Source organism: Eretmochelys imbricata, chromosome 9 (genome assembly GCF_965152235.1).
Source record: "Eretmochelys imbricata isolate rEreImb1 chromosome 9, rEreImb1.hap1, whole genome shotgun sequence".
NCBI classification, from domain to species: Eukaryota; Metazoa; Chordata; order Testudines; family Cheloniidae; genus Eretmochelys; species Eretmochelys imbricata.
This window is the reverse complement of record NC_135580.1, coordinates 82934440-82951884: the sequence shown is the minus strand read 5'-3', so window position 1 is coordinate 82951884 and position 17445 is coordinate 82934440. Positions and strand designations below refer to the sequence as shown.

The following is a 17445-nucleotide window of genomic DNA, read 5'->3' as shown; positions in this document are numbered from 1 at the left end:
TATTTCTGTATATGACTACCTATAGAATAATATGTACATTTTGTTTAATCAGTGGACATTTTCTGAAAGATACAAGCATGCAGTAATAGTAAATATTCAAGATTAAAAAGGGAAACCACCAAATATGTTTGTCTCGTATATGCAGAAAGATCCTCAGTTTATTCAAGTGGAAAGAAAAAATAAAAAAAAACTATTAATTTCTTCCAGGTGCAATAGTGTAAAATTAAATAAGTACTAAGCAGATTGTTGAGTTTAGTATCTTTATTTAATTCACGGAAACAGAGAATTAATTAGCACACAAGTTATAATTGCCAGCTATTTTAGAGGTCATCAAAATCTTAGGTAATAGAAGGGAAAAGGAATTATTCTGATGAATAGTTTGTATAGCTGTCTAAGGGATAGATATAGGCTGTTTAAACCATCAAAACCATCTCAAAGAGAGTCCTGGCTGTTTTTAGTAAAGCTGTTCTCCATAATTGTTGTATCAAGAAAATATTTTGTTTGGTCAAAAACTTAAATAGATTTATTATTTGAAGTTTTGTCCCTTAATTTAACAGAGTATAACACACAGTAACTCTGATGGTATTTTTTTAAAATGTGGGAATTGACAGTAACGCCCTTATGTAGTGTTGTTTAGACTAGTTAGTAGGTATTTCACAACTTTAAATAAACCCCTTACAACTTTCTTTCACTTTGGAAATAATGAAACTTGTGTGAATTAGTGTCTGAAGAGAATAGTTCAGCTGGCATATTTTCTACTTCAGGATCCAGATATTTTTAGTTTATATCCATAATGGAGGTTTAAAAGGGTCTGTCAATTGGATTATTATTTCAGATCTCAGTTAAAACTTGTCTCAATATATTGTTTGTGAGGGGAAAAATCCAATGTTTTTGTTACATTTCTATTTTTCAGAATATTTCCCAAGGATTCACATTTAGAGCTCAAAGAAACATTGTTTTCCTACAGTGAACAGTCCAGTTTGCAGCCATTACAGTGAAGGAGTGAGAGAGTTCTTCCCAATTTTTGATTTTGCCTGCAGATTTCCAACCTGTTGATCTATAGAGATCACTTTTCAATCAGAATAATCCTTTTTTTCTCTAACTGCTTTACAGAATACTCAGATTTTAAACATATGGATTATACAGTGGAAGAATTTTTTTTCTTTCATTGTCCTTAGACTTTCTAATGGTTGATTTTTTTCTGTTTTAGAAATAGCTGCTTAGCCCAGTGAATGAAGGACATTTCAGATATCAGACTTTATTTTAAAATTAGGTGTTCCTACTGATAAACTATTTGAGTTAGGACATACTTGATTTCTCTTTAGATTTGATTTATATTCTTTCAAGCCATAAAACAGACCAAATAGGAAAATATACAAACAGTAAAAAAAAAATACTTTAAGTAAAAAAAGCCAAAACAGAACTCTTTTACATAACTATTTTTTCTTAAATAAGAAAACTGTTGACTAGACTAGATAAAATTTCCATTCATAGAAACTAAAACCAGCTGCGTTTTGGAGTTATGTGAAGACACTCAGCTATTACTTTTAAGTAAAGTGGAATTTCTTAACCAAACTCAGAAGAGTCATCATCCACCTGACCAGTGGCAATAGCTGGAGCGAGGAGTCAACCAGGTCTTGTAGGATTTCTCTGGTTATACCATATTGAATAGCAGTAATGGGGAGGAAATTATTATAAGCTTCCCTTTGTGTTGTCACAACTGAAATTACTGGTGGTAGAAGTGGATTTAGGTCCAGGTATGGGTATGTCTAGTTGAAGAGGGAAAGAGTGCTTTTTTCATTTTTAGCAATATGATTTGAAAACACCCCTTAATATCTTTGTGTAGGCATAATTTAAAATAATGTAACCTCTGTTTTTTAAATGTGTTAAACTGTCAACACAAGTTGGTAAAAGATCTTTCAAATTATGCTGGATAATTCAATTTGAAAACTCCTTTTCCTGTTTAGGTAAGAACTGTGTCACAAAGTTCGATCATTTATTCAAAAGTCAGGATTATAATAGTCCTCGTGTCTCAGGTTTTATACTAATGATTAATTGGTTTGAATTGTAATAGAGTAATTCTGAGGATGAAGATGACAATGATTCAAAATCTCCTGGAAAAGGCCGGAAGAAAATACGAAAGATTCTTAAAGATGATAAGCTTAGAACAGAAACACAAAATGCACTGAAGGAGGAGGAAGAGAGAAGAAAACGTATTGCAGAAAGAGAAAGAGAGAGAGAGAAGTTAAGAGAGGTACATCTCATTTATTTATTTTTACTTTTGCTTGAGATATTGATTGAAAGTTTAGTTGCTGATGGTGTTTAAAGACATCATAAATTTAGCTGCGGGTAAGGAATTTTAAGTGTTTAGAAATTATAGATTTGTGGAACCATGTGTAATAGGATGACAATCCCCTTAAGGATAGTAAGGATTAGTGGTCAGGCATCTTAAAGTGCTGGTTCTCTACCTATTTACCTTTGTGGGCCTCAGATGCAGCTCTCTGTGTTATGGGGCCACATCCACACAATATATGTACTACCTCTCTGGCCCTGAGGATGTCGCATGGGCCGCAGCTCGTGCTGATTGGGCCGCAAGTGGGCCATGGGTTGAGAACCACCATCTTAAAGCGACACACCAGAGACCAGGTGTTGACTGATCTCCCCTAAAGGGACAATCACACCATAAATCACACATTCATACTTAAACTTGTAATTTGTTGCAGAATAAAGCTTTTTTGTTTAAGGTTAATGATCAATAAATAAGGAATTATTGTTTCTTGTCTCAACTGTTTAAATTATTTTTTGTGGAGACAAATCTTGAACTGAGATGTTAGGGGATAAAAAGGGGAAGATTGCTTAAAATCTTTCCTTTTGGATTTAGCAAATAGGGCCTTGCTATTTCATTGAACTTGTGTGTTTAAAAGGGCCTGAATTAGTCATGTGCAAAGCATTCCTATAATACATTGTTTTTTGCTTCCAGGTGATAGAAATAGAAGATGCTTCACCTCTGAAGTGTCCGATCACAACTAAACTGGTTTTAGATGAAGATGAAGAAACCAAAGAACCTATAGTACAGGTTCACAGAAACATAGTTACCAAACTGAAACCACATCAAGTAGATGGTAAGAAAATATAAAGACAATTATGTTAATTGAACTCTTTTTTTTTTTTTTTTTTTCCCCTTGTGCTGGCAGGGCCTACATGTTGAACTGGTGTCTTATGTACGATTACTTGGGAAATGCTGTTAACTTTGAGTTTTTGTTTTATTGTGTTGGAAATATCTTAATCTGATTGCTAATTTATATAAAAATGTCTTTTCAGATAAGTTCTTTAGTAAATTTAAAACGTTTAATACTTTTTAAAGGAGCTCTTAAAAAAAAATTCTCTCCAGGTGTTCAGTTCATGTGGGATTGCTGTTGTGAATCTTTGAAAAAAACAAAGAAATCTGCAGGTTCTGGATGCATTCTTGCCCACTGCATGGGTCTAGGAAAAACATTGCAGGTAAGTGGCAAAGGACTTTTGGTGAGGCATCCTGTACTCTAGAACCCACTCTCTCAACTGGTCCAACCAGAGGCCAAGTTTAATCACTTTCAGGACACAGTGTAAGACCCACCCCTTCTTCTAGGCAATGGCATGATGAGGTTGCTTAAAAAGAGGAAGTGCGTGTTGGTAGAGATTGGTCCTCTTTTCTGAAAGAGTTGGCGTTAATATGTATTTGCCGTTTATAAAATATGTTCATGCACCCTGAGCTCTATCAATGTGCATATTATACTTGCCTAAAAATAACTAAATTAGATAATAAATTTGGTCTTAGTTTAAAAGCATATGATCTGTATAGAGTTAATACATACAACTTCTTTGCATTCCAAAATAATACGTAACTACAGGGGGATGAACAAGCATCTGTTATGTTCATCTGAAACCCATATTTCTGAATTTATTTAACATTACTCTTATTTTTCAAGTAGGCTGTGCTCTCTGAAACATTCCTTCTTCAGTGAGTTTACTATTTAAATTGGTTCCTTTCCTCAGTGGCTCCAGATTATCCCCTGGTCATGTCTGAGATACCTGTCTGTTCACTGTCAGTGATTTCATTTGTAGTTCTACTATAGCAGAGTTCTGTAGAGATTTAGCCCTTATTTTCTCAAGGGGAAGTTGTATTAAAATCAGGCAACGCAGATGCAGTATAGGTTTTAATATATTAAAAAAATAGTCTCATCTCCAGTGTGAAGAGACTGCTGTCTTTAGAAGTAGCATCCTGTTGGATGATATGATGCCTCTAAGAGTATCAACATTTATGGATGTCACAAACGATTATTTTGTCAATCTTAAATCATAGGAAGTGTTACGGTTTCACGTAAATCCTGAAATTGACCTTTTAGTATTTCCTAAAACAATTCTGAATTGGCATAATCTGACTTTTAGGCAAACCTTTAGTACCTTATACTAGACATTGGAAAATATTGGAATCTGTTAATATGACAAATGTGCAAGTTGGATCATCTGATAATCCAGATGATAAAGAAGAGAGTTTTCTATCATTACGAAATATTTTCACAGCAGAAGGTTTCTTTTGCTCTGTCACCTATAACTGCTCATATGATTAAGGAATTAATGGGTGTAACTCTCCTATTGGACAGAAGGCCAGTAACAAACATACATTTTGTCTTCATGGGTCTTTATAGTCTTTATAATCTAATCGCAATTGATTCCCCCTGCCCCCTTTACAATTATTTTTCAGTACTTCCTCTCTAACTTTCGGCTGCTTCTGTGTTCTTTTGTCCTCCACTTATTTCCATTGTAAGAAGTAGATTTAAGACAGGTTTTAAGAGATTTTCTGTAATACCTTGAAATAACAAGGAGATGAAGGTCAAGTAAAATGAGTGGTCAAAGTCTCCAGGATGGCTTAAATGACCAGTTTCTTTGGGCACTCTTTCCTTTCACACTTGAGTATTTTTAGCATAAGATGTTAACAGCAGCTCTCATCTTAATAAGAGCAAGTATACTAGTTCTCCACCTGGTGATGGCAGGATAGTTCCAAGGGCTAAAAGCAGCTTAGTTTCCATTGAACGTTGCATATTTGCAGCACAGTCCTGAAGTTTGGAATGAACTGTTATATGGTGTACAGAACTGGTCACCATACTGAAGGAATTGTTAACTTGGAAAGCATGTAATGCAAGATTGGTGCCAAGTTTCAAGAAACTCCAGTCTTTCCTTATAAATAATTTAAGGAGTTGGGCTTATTCTCAATGGGGAAGAAAGGAGGCTCAAACACACAGGGCGGTCCCTAGGGGGATGTGGGGCTGGGGCAACCTCCACTCCACCCCAGGCCCCGCCCCCACTCCATCCCTTCCCCCAACCCCCCGCCCCTGCTCTGCCCTGCCCTGCCTCTTCCCAAAGTTTTAACTACTACTCCCCCAAAAAGGGTGAGGCTGTTTGGGTAGGAAGATTGTTGTTTGTAAACTTTTATACGTTATTTGGAGAAAATGAAGACTGGACATGGATGTGTGTGTAATGATGGTGGTGCTGTGTGTGTCTGTGTGCAACTTTTTTTTTTCCTTAAGTATTCTCCTACTAAGTAGTAGTTTGCTTGGTTCCCTTTACAGGTAGTGAGTTTTCTCCATACAGTTCTGTTGTGTGATAAACTGGATTTCAGCACAGCTCTCGTGGTGTGTCCACTGAACACTGCCTTGAACTGGCTGAATGAGTTTGAAAAATGGCAAGAAGGTTTAGAAGATGATGAGAAACTAGAGGTATTTCATTTTTAAGAATTTTCTTTTTTTAAAAGTCCCTTATATAGCTGAACAGTTTGAGTGATTATGACAAAATTACACCATTCAAAGTGCACACTAGAGATTGTGTTTTATGTATACAGAAAATTTACTTGTACTGATGTAGTAGGTGTGATCTAGGTATGTAAAGTTGTGTAGTACTCTGCAAGACTCCTGTTTTGTCTTGGTTAAAAGCAGAGTCCAACATCCAGTATTCTCTTTCAAAAGGTTTCTGAATTAGCAACTGTAAAACGCCCTCAAGAAAGATCCTATATGCTGCAGCGATGGCAGGAAGATGGAGGAGTTATGATCATAGGTTATGAGATGTACCGTAATCTTGCACAAGGCAGGAATGTGAAAAGTAGAAAACTTAAGGAAATATTTAACAAGGCTCTGGTTGATCCAGGTAAGTGAATGTTGTTAATGTAAGGACTCAGAGTAGCAATTAAGCTGTCCATTTAAGGGTATGGGCTGAATTTAGAACTCTTGCAAGTGGGAAATGTTTTAGTATTTTTCTTTTTACATATACTTTTAGGAAAATCATTTAATGATGTATTAATGAACCCACTAAGCTGTTTTATTTACAGTTAACTTAGTTTCTGCATGGGTGATTTCTGTAACACACAGCTATATTACAAAAATGTTCAGTTATGACTCAGAGTATTTTAAGCTAGGACTCTCTTGTGGATATGAATGAGATGTACTCATATGAAAAAAGATACAAGGTACAAAAAATATGTCGATGACCTTTCCTCATCTCTTAAATATCCCTTTTGGTCAACCTTTTTTCTTCAAGTGATTGCACATGTCCATTCCAGTGCAGGTATGTGCACGCCCTGAGCAGAGTCACCAGAAATTTTTTCTTCAGTGGTATCCATCGGGTTGGCTCTGGTGCTGCATATCCATTGCACCGGTATAAAGGGCCTTGCCAACCCCACATCCCCTGAGTTCGTTCTTACCACCCATGACAGTGCTGGGACTGTTCCCCTCACTCTTGCAAGTTCTCAGTAGACTTTGTCTTCTCAGTATTTGCTGTTGATAGTTACGTCTTGGTAGTTTGTTCAGTTAGTTCTCTCTGTTTAGCGTCCGCTCTCAGTACCAAGGCATGCCTCGGTCGCCAGGCTTCAAGCCTTGTGCTTCTTGCAACTAGGCTGTGCCCCGGAGTAACCTGCACTCCGGTTGTCTTAAGTGCTTGGGTGAAGCTTATATTGGGGACTTCTGCAAAATTTGCAGAGACTTTAAGCCCCATACCAAAAAGGATGGAGAGGCTAGACTGAACTAATGGAAGCAGAGGTGAGACCCTCCTTGGAACCGTGCCATTCGGACTTGGCACCGAGTACCTCAGCATCAGTGAGGAGTGCTCCTTCCACTGTCCAGGAGTCACAGAGCCATTTGACATCCCCAATACCAAGGAAGAAACAGAAGAAGCTGCTGACCGAGAGAGGATGTTCTCCGACCCCAAGGATGGCCAGACATGGAGACCAGAGCAGAGTGTGACCTGTGACCAAGGTCACTTCTTGGCTCTGGCAGCTCAGTGCTTTGATGCTTTGATTCTGGCCCCTATGTGGGCTCATTTGAGTCTGGTACCAGCCGAACTGTCAGCATTGGAAGGTCAGCATGGTGCCGGGATTATTGCAATGCCGTCCACGGCTGAGGCTTTAGCTTCGGCCAGAAACTTGCTCTCGCTGTTGGTACCAGAGTCACAGACAGTACAAGAGTTTGGTGGTGGTGGTGCTGGCTGGTGGAAGGGAACATATGGCCACTGGCTACTATTTGGTACCGGGGCCTTCAGTGCCATTTAAAGGGAAACGAGCCCTGTTGGCTCAGTCCTTGTCTTCCCCACCCTGGCACTGGTCACCGGCACCAGTGGGAGCCACTCCTCCATGGTCGCCATGCAGAGACTCCTCCTCCAACAATTTTAAATGAATGGGTAACACAAGAGAATTGGGGGGGGAGGGAAAGGAGGATCTAAACCTTCAAAAACCTAAAACAGTGAAAAGAAATTTAAAGATATACTGATGAAACTTATGTGCATCCCCAGTGTTTGATTAATGCACAGTTATACTAATTGGGAAACTCAGATCCCTGAATGCTTTTTTTTCCTATGAGTAGGGAAATTAAAAGTTAAGGAAAAATCAGTATCTGTGGGAGGGAAGAAGTCAACAACGAACTAGATATTCTGTGCGGGTCGTGAGTCTGGAAAGCTGCCAGCTGCCTAACATGGGGAGCCAGGGCAAAACTGTTTACCTAATATGTAATCTCCCTGCTACAGACAGCCTTGGCTTCCCTGTTTCATCCAGTAGGGTGGCCACTGAAGTATAACACGAGTGAAGAAAAGCTGTGAACTCTCTTCAGCTGAAGCTAAGGCAAAGATATGGATCTTACCTTGAGTTATGGGCTAGTTAATAAAAGATGGTCTGTGGAGGAGAGTGAGTTTGTGTGTGTGGTTTTTGGAGGGGGGTGAGGGTGTGAGAGAACCTGGATTTGTGCAGGAAATGGCCCACCTTGATTATCATGCACATTGTGAAGAGAGTTGTCACTTTGGATGGGCTGTTACCAGCAGGAGAGTGAGTTTGTGTGTAGGGGGGTGGAGGGTGAGAGAACCTGGATTTGTGCAGGAAATGGCCCACCTTGATTATCATGCACATTGTGAAGAGAGTTGTCACTTTGGATGGGCTATTACCAGCAGGAGAGTGAGTTTGTGTGTAGGGGGGTGGAGGGTGAGAAAACCTGGATTTGTGCTGGAAATGGCCCAACTTGATGATCAATTTAGATAAGCTATTACTAGCAGGACAGTCGGGTGGGAGGAGGTATTGTTTCATGATCTCTGTGTGTATATAATATCTGCTGCAGTTTCCACGGTATGCATCCGATGAAGTGAGCTGTAGCTCACGAAAGCTGATGCTCAAATAAATTGGTTAGTCTCTAAGGTGCCACAAGTACTCCTTTTCTTTTTGCGAATACAGACTAACACGGCTGTTACTCTGAAACCTGTCATTAAGAATAGTGGTATTGTCTTTTGAGTGTAGGTGACCTGCACCGCTCTTCTGATGAGCAGACCCTAAATAGTTCTTGGCTTTCTGATGGCTCATTGTGCTCTGCCTTGACTCCATCTCCATCATGTCGAAACTCATGTCCTTTTTCTGGGTTGGTCCTTCACAGCAGAATGGGAAAAATTAATGGCTGATCAAATGACAATGACCACAAAGCAAGACAAATTAATTTTAAATTCTAAGTCTTTGGCTTCATGAAGGTGCATTGGGCAAGATGCATTTAGTCATAAAGGAGTTGCTAGCTTATTCTTACTGATGAGGAAAGAATGGTCTTGTGACTAAAACACATGATTAGTAGCCCTGAGATCTGTCTCTATTTGATTTTGGGCTTCTTTGTGCCTCAGTTTTCTCCATTTGTAAAGCTGAATTAATACTTCTCAAGCACTTTGAGATTCTTTGATGGAAAATACAATATAAATGCATTGTGTTATTTAATAGGTACACCTTGAGTGATGGGTCTCTGATCCCAGCATTAGCTTCTAGGAGAATGATGAGGAGCTATTCTACAATGGCCTAGATTAGACATGCATATTTGTCATGAAAAAGTACTAGTCTAAGCACAAAACCTAGTTATTTGGCTTTGACTGTGATAATAAAAGAAACAAATCGTATGGTTACTTGTTAGAAAAGGCTGCTTGTCGTGGATGAATGGGCAGGTAGAATTTTGCAAAGCTGTATTGGAAACAAACTATCTTTATGAGGGATTGATCAGGCAGCTGGCTTTCTAAAAGAAGTTTTCATATATTTTTTTCTCTCTTGCTATCTTGGCATCCAAATTTATAGAGGTAGTTGTAAATTTAAATGTTAAGAATTTTTGTGTAAGTTAAGTATCAAGAAGTGATTTATATGTGTTGGCTATAAACCCAATAAAAATGAAGTTGTTGCTTTGCTTGAAATTAATGTTTTTTTAAAAAAAAAAAAGCTTGGGGGAACTTTGAGGTGGGCCTTTGATATTATTTAACATCAAATAAAATTTGCCTTTTACCAGTGGGCAAATCAAGTTTACCACTTGGATAACTCATCAGGCTTTCAGCTCTATCTGTTGTCAAGTAGGATATTGCATACTGCTCTGTTGTCTTCATACAGAAAGTTGCTGTTGGACTTCGGTTCTCTTTATAACTTCTTATCAGTTACCAATAGATGGCAGTGTAATGTGACTTTAAAAATGTGTGCTTATGAAACTTGACAGGGAAAACGTGCATTACTAATATACATTTTACAGTGTGGTTGTAGCCATGTTGATTCCAGGATATTAGAGAAACAAGGTGGGTGAGATAATATCTTTTAATGGACCAACTTCTATTGGTGAGAGAGACAAGCTTTTGAGCTACCCAGAGCTCTTCCTTAGGTTCAATAAAACATATTCCCTCACTCATCTTGTCTCTATAGTGTGCGTTTAGATGTTTTTAATAGGAATGTACTGTAAAACGTTTTGCTTAATTCTGCCCACTAATACATTGTGCACTATGTTATGTATCTTGGAAGAATCAACTACTGTGAATGCATTTGCAAGCCAAGGGTATGGGCTTTAATGCCCTTAAATCTAGAGAGCTTTATTTAAAAACAGCATATGGTTGCCTGTTAATAGAGCAAAGTCAGACTCTTGTAGACACGAGCGTCCTCGTGGTTACAGAAAATAAAGTTAATTGCATTAGACATCTTGATTTTCTTCTAGGCCCTGACTTTGTTATTTGTGATGAAGGGCACATATTAAAAAATGAAGCTTCTGCTGTTTCTAAAGCTATGAATTCTATACGATCCAGGAGGAGAATAATTCTTACAGGAACACCCCTGCAGAATAATCTTATAGAATGTAAGTAAATGCTTCTATAGTCAGTGCAGAAAACGTTTCCTTCAATACATTTCTGCCAGTATAGTAATATATTATTTAGTTTTGAAGTAGGAGAAAATAATCTGTTCCTGGTGGTACCAGACCACACCTTACAGCTAGTAGAATAATTTTCATTACTTTTTAGTTTACCTTCTGGATAAATGTATTGGAGATGTTTTAGCTATGTAAACTGCTTTAGAAATCTGATGCTTACATACTAAGTCACTCTTGGAAGTCTAGTTAATTTAGAATGAAATCCCCCAGTAATGCGTGCCTCTACTGACTGCCATAATTTTGTTTTCAACTACTACAAAACCTACTGTAAATATAATTTTTCTATATCATTGCTTCCCTGCATGTTTAAGCTCACAGGCAGTACGACATTCCAAGTAAGTCTTACATCAATGCATCAGATCAACATTTATGCCAATTTTTCAAAAATGGTTAATACCGTCTGAAAATCAAAGTACATAGGTACCTAAATATGGATGGTAGATGTTTAACTTTAAGGACTCACTTGGGAAAATTTTGGCCTTACATTACCTTGCTTAACAGAAAAGAGTTTATGAAAGGTGTACACACACCCATTCTCTGCTTTCCTTAAAACAAACTTTTCCATAGGAACTATTTAATTTTAAAGAACTGGAGTTGATCTTTCTCTTCCAGATCACTGCATGGTTAATTTTATCAAGGAAAATTTGCTTGGGTCAATTAAGGAATTCAGAAATCGGTTTATAAATCCAATCCAGAATGGTCAGTGTGCAGACTCCACCATGGTAGATGTTAGAGTAATGAAGAAGCGTGCCCACATACTGTATGAGATGCTAGCTGGATGTGTTCAGGTATGGAAATACTTTACCTTCACATTAACTCAATCAACTTAATATTATAGTAATCTATTTTCCTTTGAATTAAAAAAATGTTATGGTCTGGGTCCTCTAAATTTGCATCTACAATTGCTACATACATAGTCCAGTAATTTCGTTATCATTTTGACTCAATGTATAGTTTTCATAAGTAGTTTGAATTGTAAATAATTCAGAAATTCCATATAAACAGAAAATCTTGTAAAAGCTTCGCAGTCTTTACAAACCCTGTCAGTGCATCTTAGGCAGGACACACACAACTTGGAGAATTGTTTTCCTGACTTACTGGACCAGTAATCTATATTATCAGATAGGATATCAGTACTTCAGTTTTGAAATATTCTGAATTTAAACTTAAAAACCAGCCTGCCTTTTACTGTTTCCTAAAATGTATGGTAAGATGGTGGTCCATGGAGAACTGTCTAACTGTTGAAGCTGGCTCTCCTATTTCCATTTGAGAGAATCAAAACAGATGGAAGAGGAGGAAGCGGGGATGAAGACTGATTTCCTTTTTTTAAAAGGACGAAACACCTGTTGCCTGAAAGACACCTAAAAATACATAAATCCTTCCCCAATATTACTTTTTCATGTTTAGGCAGTTGCTATCATTGCCACAGAGATGTTATAAATGATTATGAAGGGGTGTGATGGTGAGTCATGTGGTCATAAATAGGGAAGGGAGCTGGACCATCAGGCAGTGTCTCTATTTAAAGAAATAATAATAATAAAAAATAAAAATGGTCCACACTGGAAATTTTTTTTTGGTATCTCCTGCACCAATACATCTGAAAATGGAAAGCCACTTGAAGATACACAGTAGCAAGAGGGGCCTTACCCAGCTGAAGCTAAATATACAGTAGTACAGTACTGGAGAACAAGCCATTCCCACTGAGCTTTCCTGCTCATATCAGAAAGAAGGAAGGCAGCAACTATGAAAATCTTAATTAATACACAAATAACTTAATATTTAAGCATTATTAGATGTCCTAAACTAGTCCCTGAGTCCAACAAACTTCTCTTGGTTTGCCACAAAGGGAGTAGCCCTGTGACAAACCGTGGGGAGTTTTGTCAGCCCCTAAACTGTCAACACCCACCATTTGGAGGGTGAGGAGGCAGATGAAGAGTAGCAGAGACTGTAGGCAAGTGAATGAGGAAAGGGATTAGAAATAGCATTGCCAAACAAGCATTCAAAAATCATGAATCACACCCACCCTCCAAAATCATGAGTGGCTTTCCTGTGGAGTCACATTCAGTGTCCATAATACAAACACTGTCATTTGGGGCTCGTTCACCCTAACTATGCTGAAGAGAAGCAGTCACTGGAAACAACTATTGAAATTGCATTTGACACAGCAGAGGCGTAAAATGTGTGCATAGAGGAGATATGTATAGTGGGCAACCAGCTGTACTAGATTAAATGGTCCTGTGCAGATGGGCTGGTATAATTTGGCTTTCATTGTGTATTATAGTTTTTTCTCTGTGGTTAGAAAACATCCTAGAGGTGGCTTTTGTGGTACATTTGGTCTCTTAAGGTGCCACAGGTTTTTAAACTCTGAGTAAGAATCCACTTGCTTTATACACACTTATCTGTTTGACTAACATCCTTTTGTAAATTAACAGAGGAAAGATTACACAGCATTAACGAAGTTCCTGCCACCAAAATATGAATATGTTTTAGCAGTTAGAATGACATCTATTCAGTGTAAGCTGTATCAGTACTACTTGGATCACTTGACAGGTAGGTAACTAAAGTACACTTAGGTAATGTGATTGATCATCATTTAATCAGTTTTTTTTAATGTTTTCATAACACGCTATAAATGGTCCCTTTTGGTTTGCTGTAGAAATCCACTTTGGCGCAGATGGTTACATATAACTAAATATTTACTGAAGAATACGAATACTTACTTTTCTTGTTTGTGGTTCATTACTCCTTTCCTTTCTCTTCCTCCCCAAAAATATAATTTAAGTAATTCATACATTATGTGGATTAATTGCTGGTACTCTTTAAGCAAACCCGTTATTTCAAGCGGTCTTTGGATTATTACACAAGTCTTTTACATCTGGGGACCCACATTTGTTTCAAGAGGAAATTAGTTGATTTGATCACATCCTAGACCTGGTTTGTCCTCAGAATCTTTCAGCGTGCCTTTGTTCTGAGGGCAGTACTGGTTAATCTTTCACGTTACTCGTTTGCAAGCGTGATATGGAGTTGCCCCCTCTGTCTCATTCCACATCCCACTGGTCAGGTAGTGAAAAGATTTAAGTTTGTCATTAGATTTCCGTGATGTCTCAGGACCAGTTTGCCTTTCTAATTTTTAACTTCCTTAGCATTTTAGAAGAAGCAAGGCCATACACAAACTTGTTGAATTTAAAAAATCTTACAGCTTGAACAAAGGCACGTTCAAATGCTGAGAACTGCTGTGCTCTTGACTCTAAAACGTTGGTGGTTTTCTTGGGGCTTGCAGTTCAGCATCTTGCAAAACCTGCCAGTGTCAGCAGCACTTCTAAAGTGATAGTGTTGTATTTACCATCAATAATGGTAACTCAAGAAGCTAGCAAAGGCCTTATGCACTCAGTGGCACAATTGGACCAAATTCCACAGCAGCAGCTCTAAAGTTCTACAGCAACTATCCCTAAACTCTGTAGCAACACTAATTTATTCTATGATAATGAAATATTCTTCATGTTAAATTCTGTGGTTGCAGAATACATGGGGTCATGATGATGATACAATCATATTTTTATCTAATGAATAACCTAGCATACATTTGCTTTTTAGAACTGTTACTAAATTAGTCCATCATGCAAATGTGTACTAACTTAATCTTTTTAGCATTAGATAGACTGAAGTATGTGGCACAGTTTAAATTGATTGTATATAGCTGCCGCAGTGACTGTTCATGGTTTGTTTTGCTGTTGCAGTTACCCTCCCAAGTTTAATTCAAGAAAAGGATGATAAAAGATTAATTGCATTTTGTATCAAACTGTGATTTACAGCAGATGTTCAACTTGGATATGATATTCAGAGTGTTGTCTTACTTGCTTGGATTATAGCTGGGTGTAGTTTGTGGTGTCTTAGCTAAATTGCCAGCTAGGTTTTCTTTTTCAAACTTCGTGTGGGCTGTTTCCTTTATTTCAGTTAAGATGCTAATCTAACCAGTCATCCGGAACCAGTGTTGGTAATTTCATTTATAAAAATTGCAGGTCTAAAAACCGAAAGCTCTTTTTCAGGTTTTGTTTGTTTTGTTTTGTTTTTTTTAATAAGGAGTAAAACCTTTATTTAAACACACCCCCCCACCTGAGTGTGTTTCAAAGCAGAACACATACAGTGTTTTAATAGTCTTGTAGAGCTCATCACTAATCAACCCTATAACTTAATCTATTCTGTATTAACAAATTTATTTGAGCATAAGCTTTCGTGGGCTAAAACCCACTTCATCAGATGCATGGAATGAAAAATACAGTCAGCAGTATATATATTACAGCACATGAAAAGATGGGAGTTGCCTTACCAAGTAGGGGGTCAGCATCATCAAGGATCTACAACCTATCCTGAAGGACGATCCCTCACTCTCGCAGACCTGGGGAGACGGGCCAGTCCTCACTTACAGACAGCTCCCCAACCTGAAGCAAATACACACCAGCAACTACACACCACACAACAAAAACACTAACCAAGGAACCAATCCCTGCAACAAACCCCGTTGCCAACTCTTTCTGCATATCTATTTAAGGGACACCATCATAGCCACATCAGCCACACCATCAGGGGCTCATTCACCTGCATATCTACCAATGTGATATATGCCAACAATGCGCCTCTGCCATGTACATTGGCCAAACCGGACAGTCTCTGCGAAAAAGAATAAATGGACACAAATCAGACACCAAGAATTGTAATATTCAAAAATCAGTAGAGAACACTTCAATGTCCCTGGATACTCAATAACAGACTTAAAAGTGGCAATTCTTCAACAAAAAAAACTTGAAAAACAGACTTCAATGAGAAACTGCAGAACTGGAATGAATTTGCAAACTGGACACCATCAAATTAGGCCTGAATAAAGACTGGGAGTGGATGGGTTACTACAAAAAGTAATTTTCCCTCTGCTGATACTCACACCTTGTCAACTGTTTTTGGTCAACATCCACCTTGATTGCATTGGCCTCATTAGCACTACAAAAGTAATTTTCCCTCTGATATTCACCCTTTCTTGTCAACTGTTGAGAATAGGCCACTTCCACCTTAATTGAATTGGCCTCGTTAACACTGGCCCCACACTTGGTAAAGCAACTCCCATCTTTTCATGTGCTGTAATATATATACTGTTTACTGTATTTTTCACTCCATGCATCTGATGAAGTGGGTTTTAGCCCACGAAAGCTTACACCCAAATAAATCTGTTAGACTCTAAGGTGCCACAAGGACTCCATTGTTTTTGCTGAAACAGAATAACATGGCTACCACTCTGAAACCTTTATTCAGTATTGGCTCTCACCTATATAAATGCACTGAAGAAAAATATATTTGTATTCTGTTAATTACTACAACATTCCAAATGCATATCCTCCTAAAGTTATCCGTGTGCTTAAAAATAAGTGAACTGTAAGTTTCATTGAAACAGCTCAGTAGGTGAAAACACACTGCTTCCTCAGAACAACTATTTTTTATCAAAGCAATAGAAGTAGTTTTGTAAAGTCTTCAAAACTTTTGCTGGCTTCTTATATGTGTGTGTTTGTCTGCTGAAATTTTTAGGCTTTCTGGTATAAACTGTGTTTTACCTACCATGCTACAAACAACATACCCTTAAAAATAGTATCACCTGGGGCACATACTGACTGAAAAATTAGCCCAGTGTGACTAATCTTTTAGTGCTGTTACTTTGTTCTTATTCTGTGCTGCCACTGAAGAATTCCCTATTCGTTTACTGGACAGCAGTTGCTTGCACACCTTTTACTTTGTAGCTGATAGAAGGCAAACAGCCTGATCCAGTGCCCGCTGAAGTCAATAGAAAGGTTCTCATGTACTTTAATGGGCTTTGAGTCTCTCACACCCCAGGGATGTACAATGTTCTGTGATAAGTCATTAGTTTTTTTTTTATTGAGACTAAATCTCCCCAACTCACTCAAGGACTGACAGTGTCACAAATCTGTCTAGATCTTGAGTCTTCCTTGTTAATATCCATCCATATTGCTATCTTCTAAGCCATTTGACTGGTCCCTAAGTTAAGTGCCACTTTCTGCATTTGGTATTCCAGCAGTTTCAACTAAGCAAAGTACCTTCTGATTTGTATTAGTTAAATATCTGAAAAATGAATCCTACTACTGAGGCTGAAGTTCCAGTAGAAGAAATTTCTCTTTACCCGCAAATACAAATAAAAATAAAAAGTTCAGTGTTTTATTGAAGTACTTTCAGATGTGGTACAAGTTGCCACTAGAATACATAATCTTAGAAAGTTAGTCTTTACTCCAAATATGAAAATAGTTTTTCTACTTTTCATTAATGTAGAAAATATTATATCATCTGTAATAATTTTTTTAATTGCATGACAGATTTTAGAGGAGGTGGTCTCTTCTCTGTTTCTGTATCATGGAGTTAGGGCATCTGAACTTAGCACTTTTGTAGGGACCCTTCCAAATCCATAAGAGCCATCCCAGCTACCACAGTGTTATTTTTACCTTTTATTAGGAACATAAAGGAATAATTATTACATGGAGCTAACTGTAGAGTAACTCTTTATAATGTGGCAAAAAGCAGCTTGCTATCATACTTTCCCTTATGCCTTCATTTTACTAGTCTTCTTTCTATAGCCTGTTGACTGAAATTCTTGAATAAGTTTTTTGGCCTGGTTCACCCACAGGCATTTATTTTTGTGATTCAGAAAATGTATGATTTTTCCAGTTATTTTGTTTAAACAGGC

At 37.8% G+C, this 17445-nt stretch overlaps 1 protein-coding gene across 4 annotated transcripts in view; it reads left to right on the top strand.

Annotated features, from left to right (window-relative positions):
- Positions 1-17445, top strand: part of ATRX (ATRX chromatin remodeler) — a 141043-nt gene that overhangs the window by 73354 nt on the left and 50244 nt on the right. For all 4 annotated transcript variants that reach the window (XM_077827054.1, XM_077827053.1, XM_077827055.1 and 1 more), the window contains 8 exons: positions 2075-2254; positions 2981-3122; positions 3392-3501; positions 5607-5753; positions 6000-6177; positions 10500-10637; positions 11322-11497; positions 13142-13259. In XM_077827054.1, the coding sequence (XP_077683180.1) occupies positions 2075-2254; positions 2981-3122; positions 3392-3501; positions 5607-5753; positions 6000-6177; positions 10500-10637; positions 11322-11497; positions 13142-13259 (1189 nt within the window). The remainder of the gene's footprint in view (positions 1-2074; positions 2255-2980; positions 3123-3391; positions 3502-5606; positions 5754-5999; positions 6178-10499; positions 10638-11321; positions 11498-13141; positions 13260-17445) is intronic.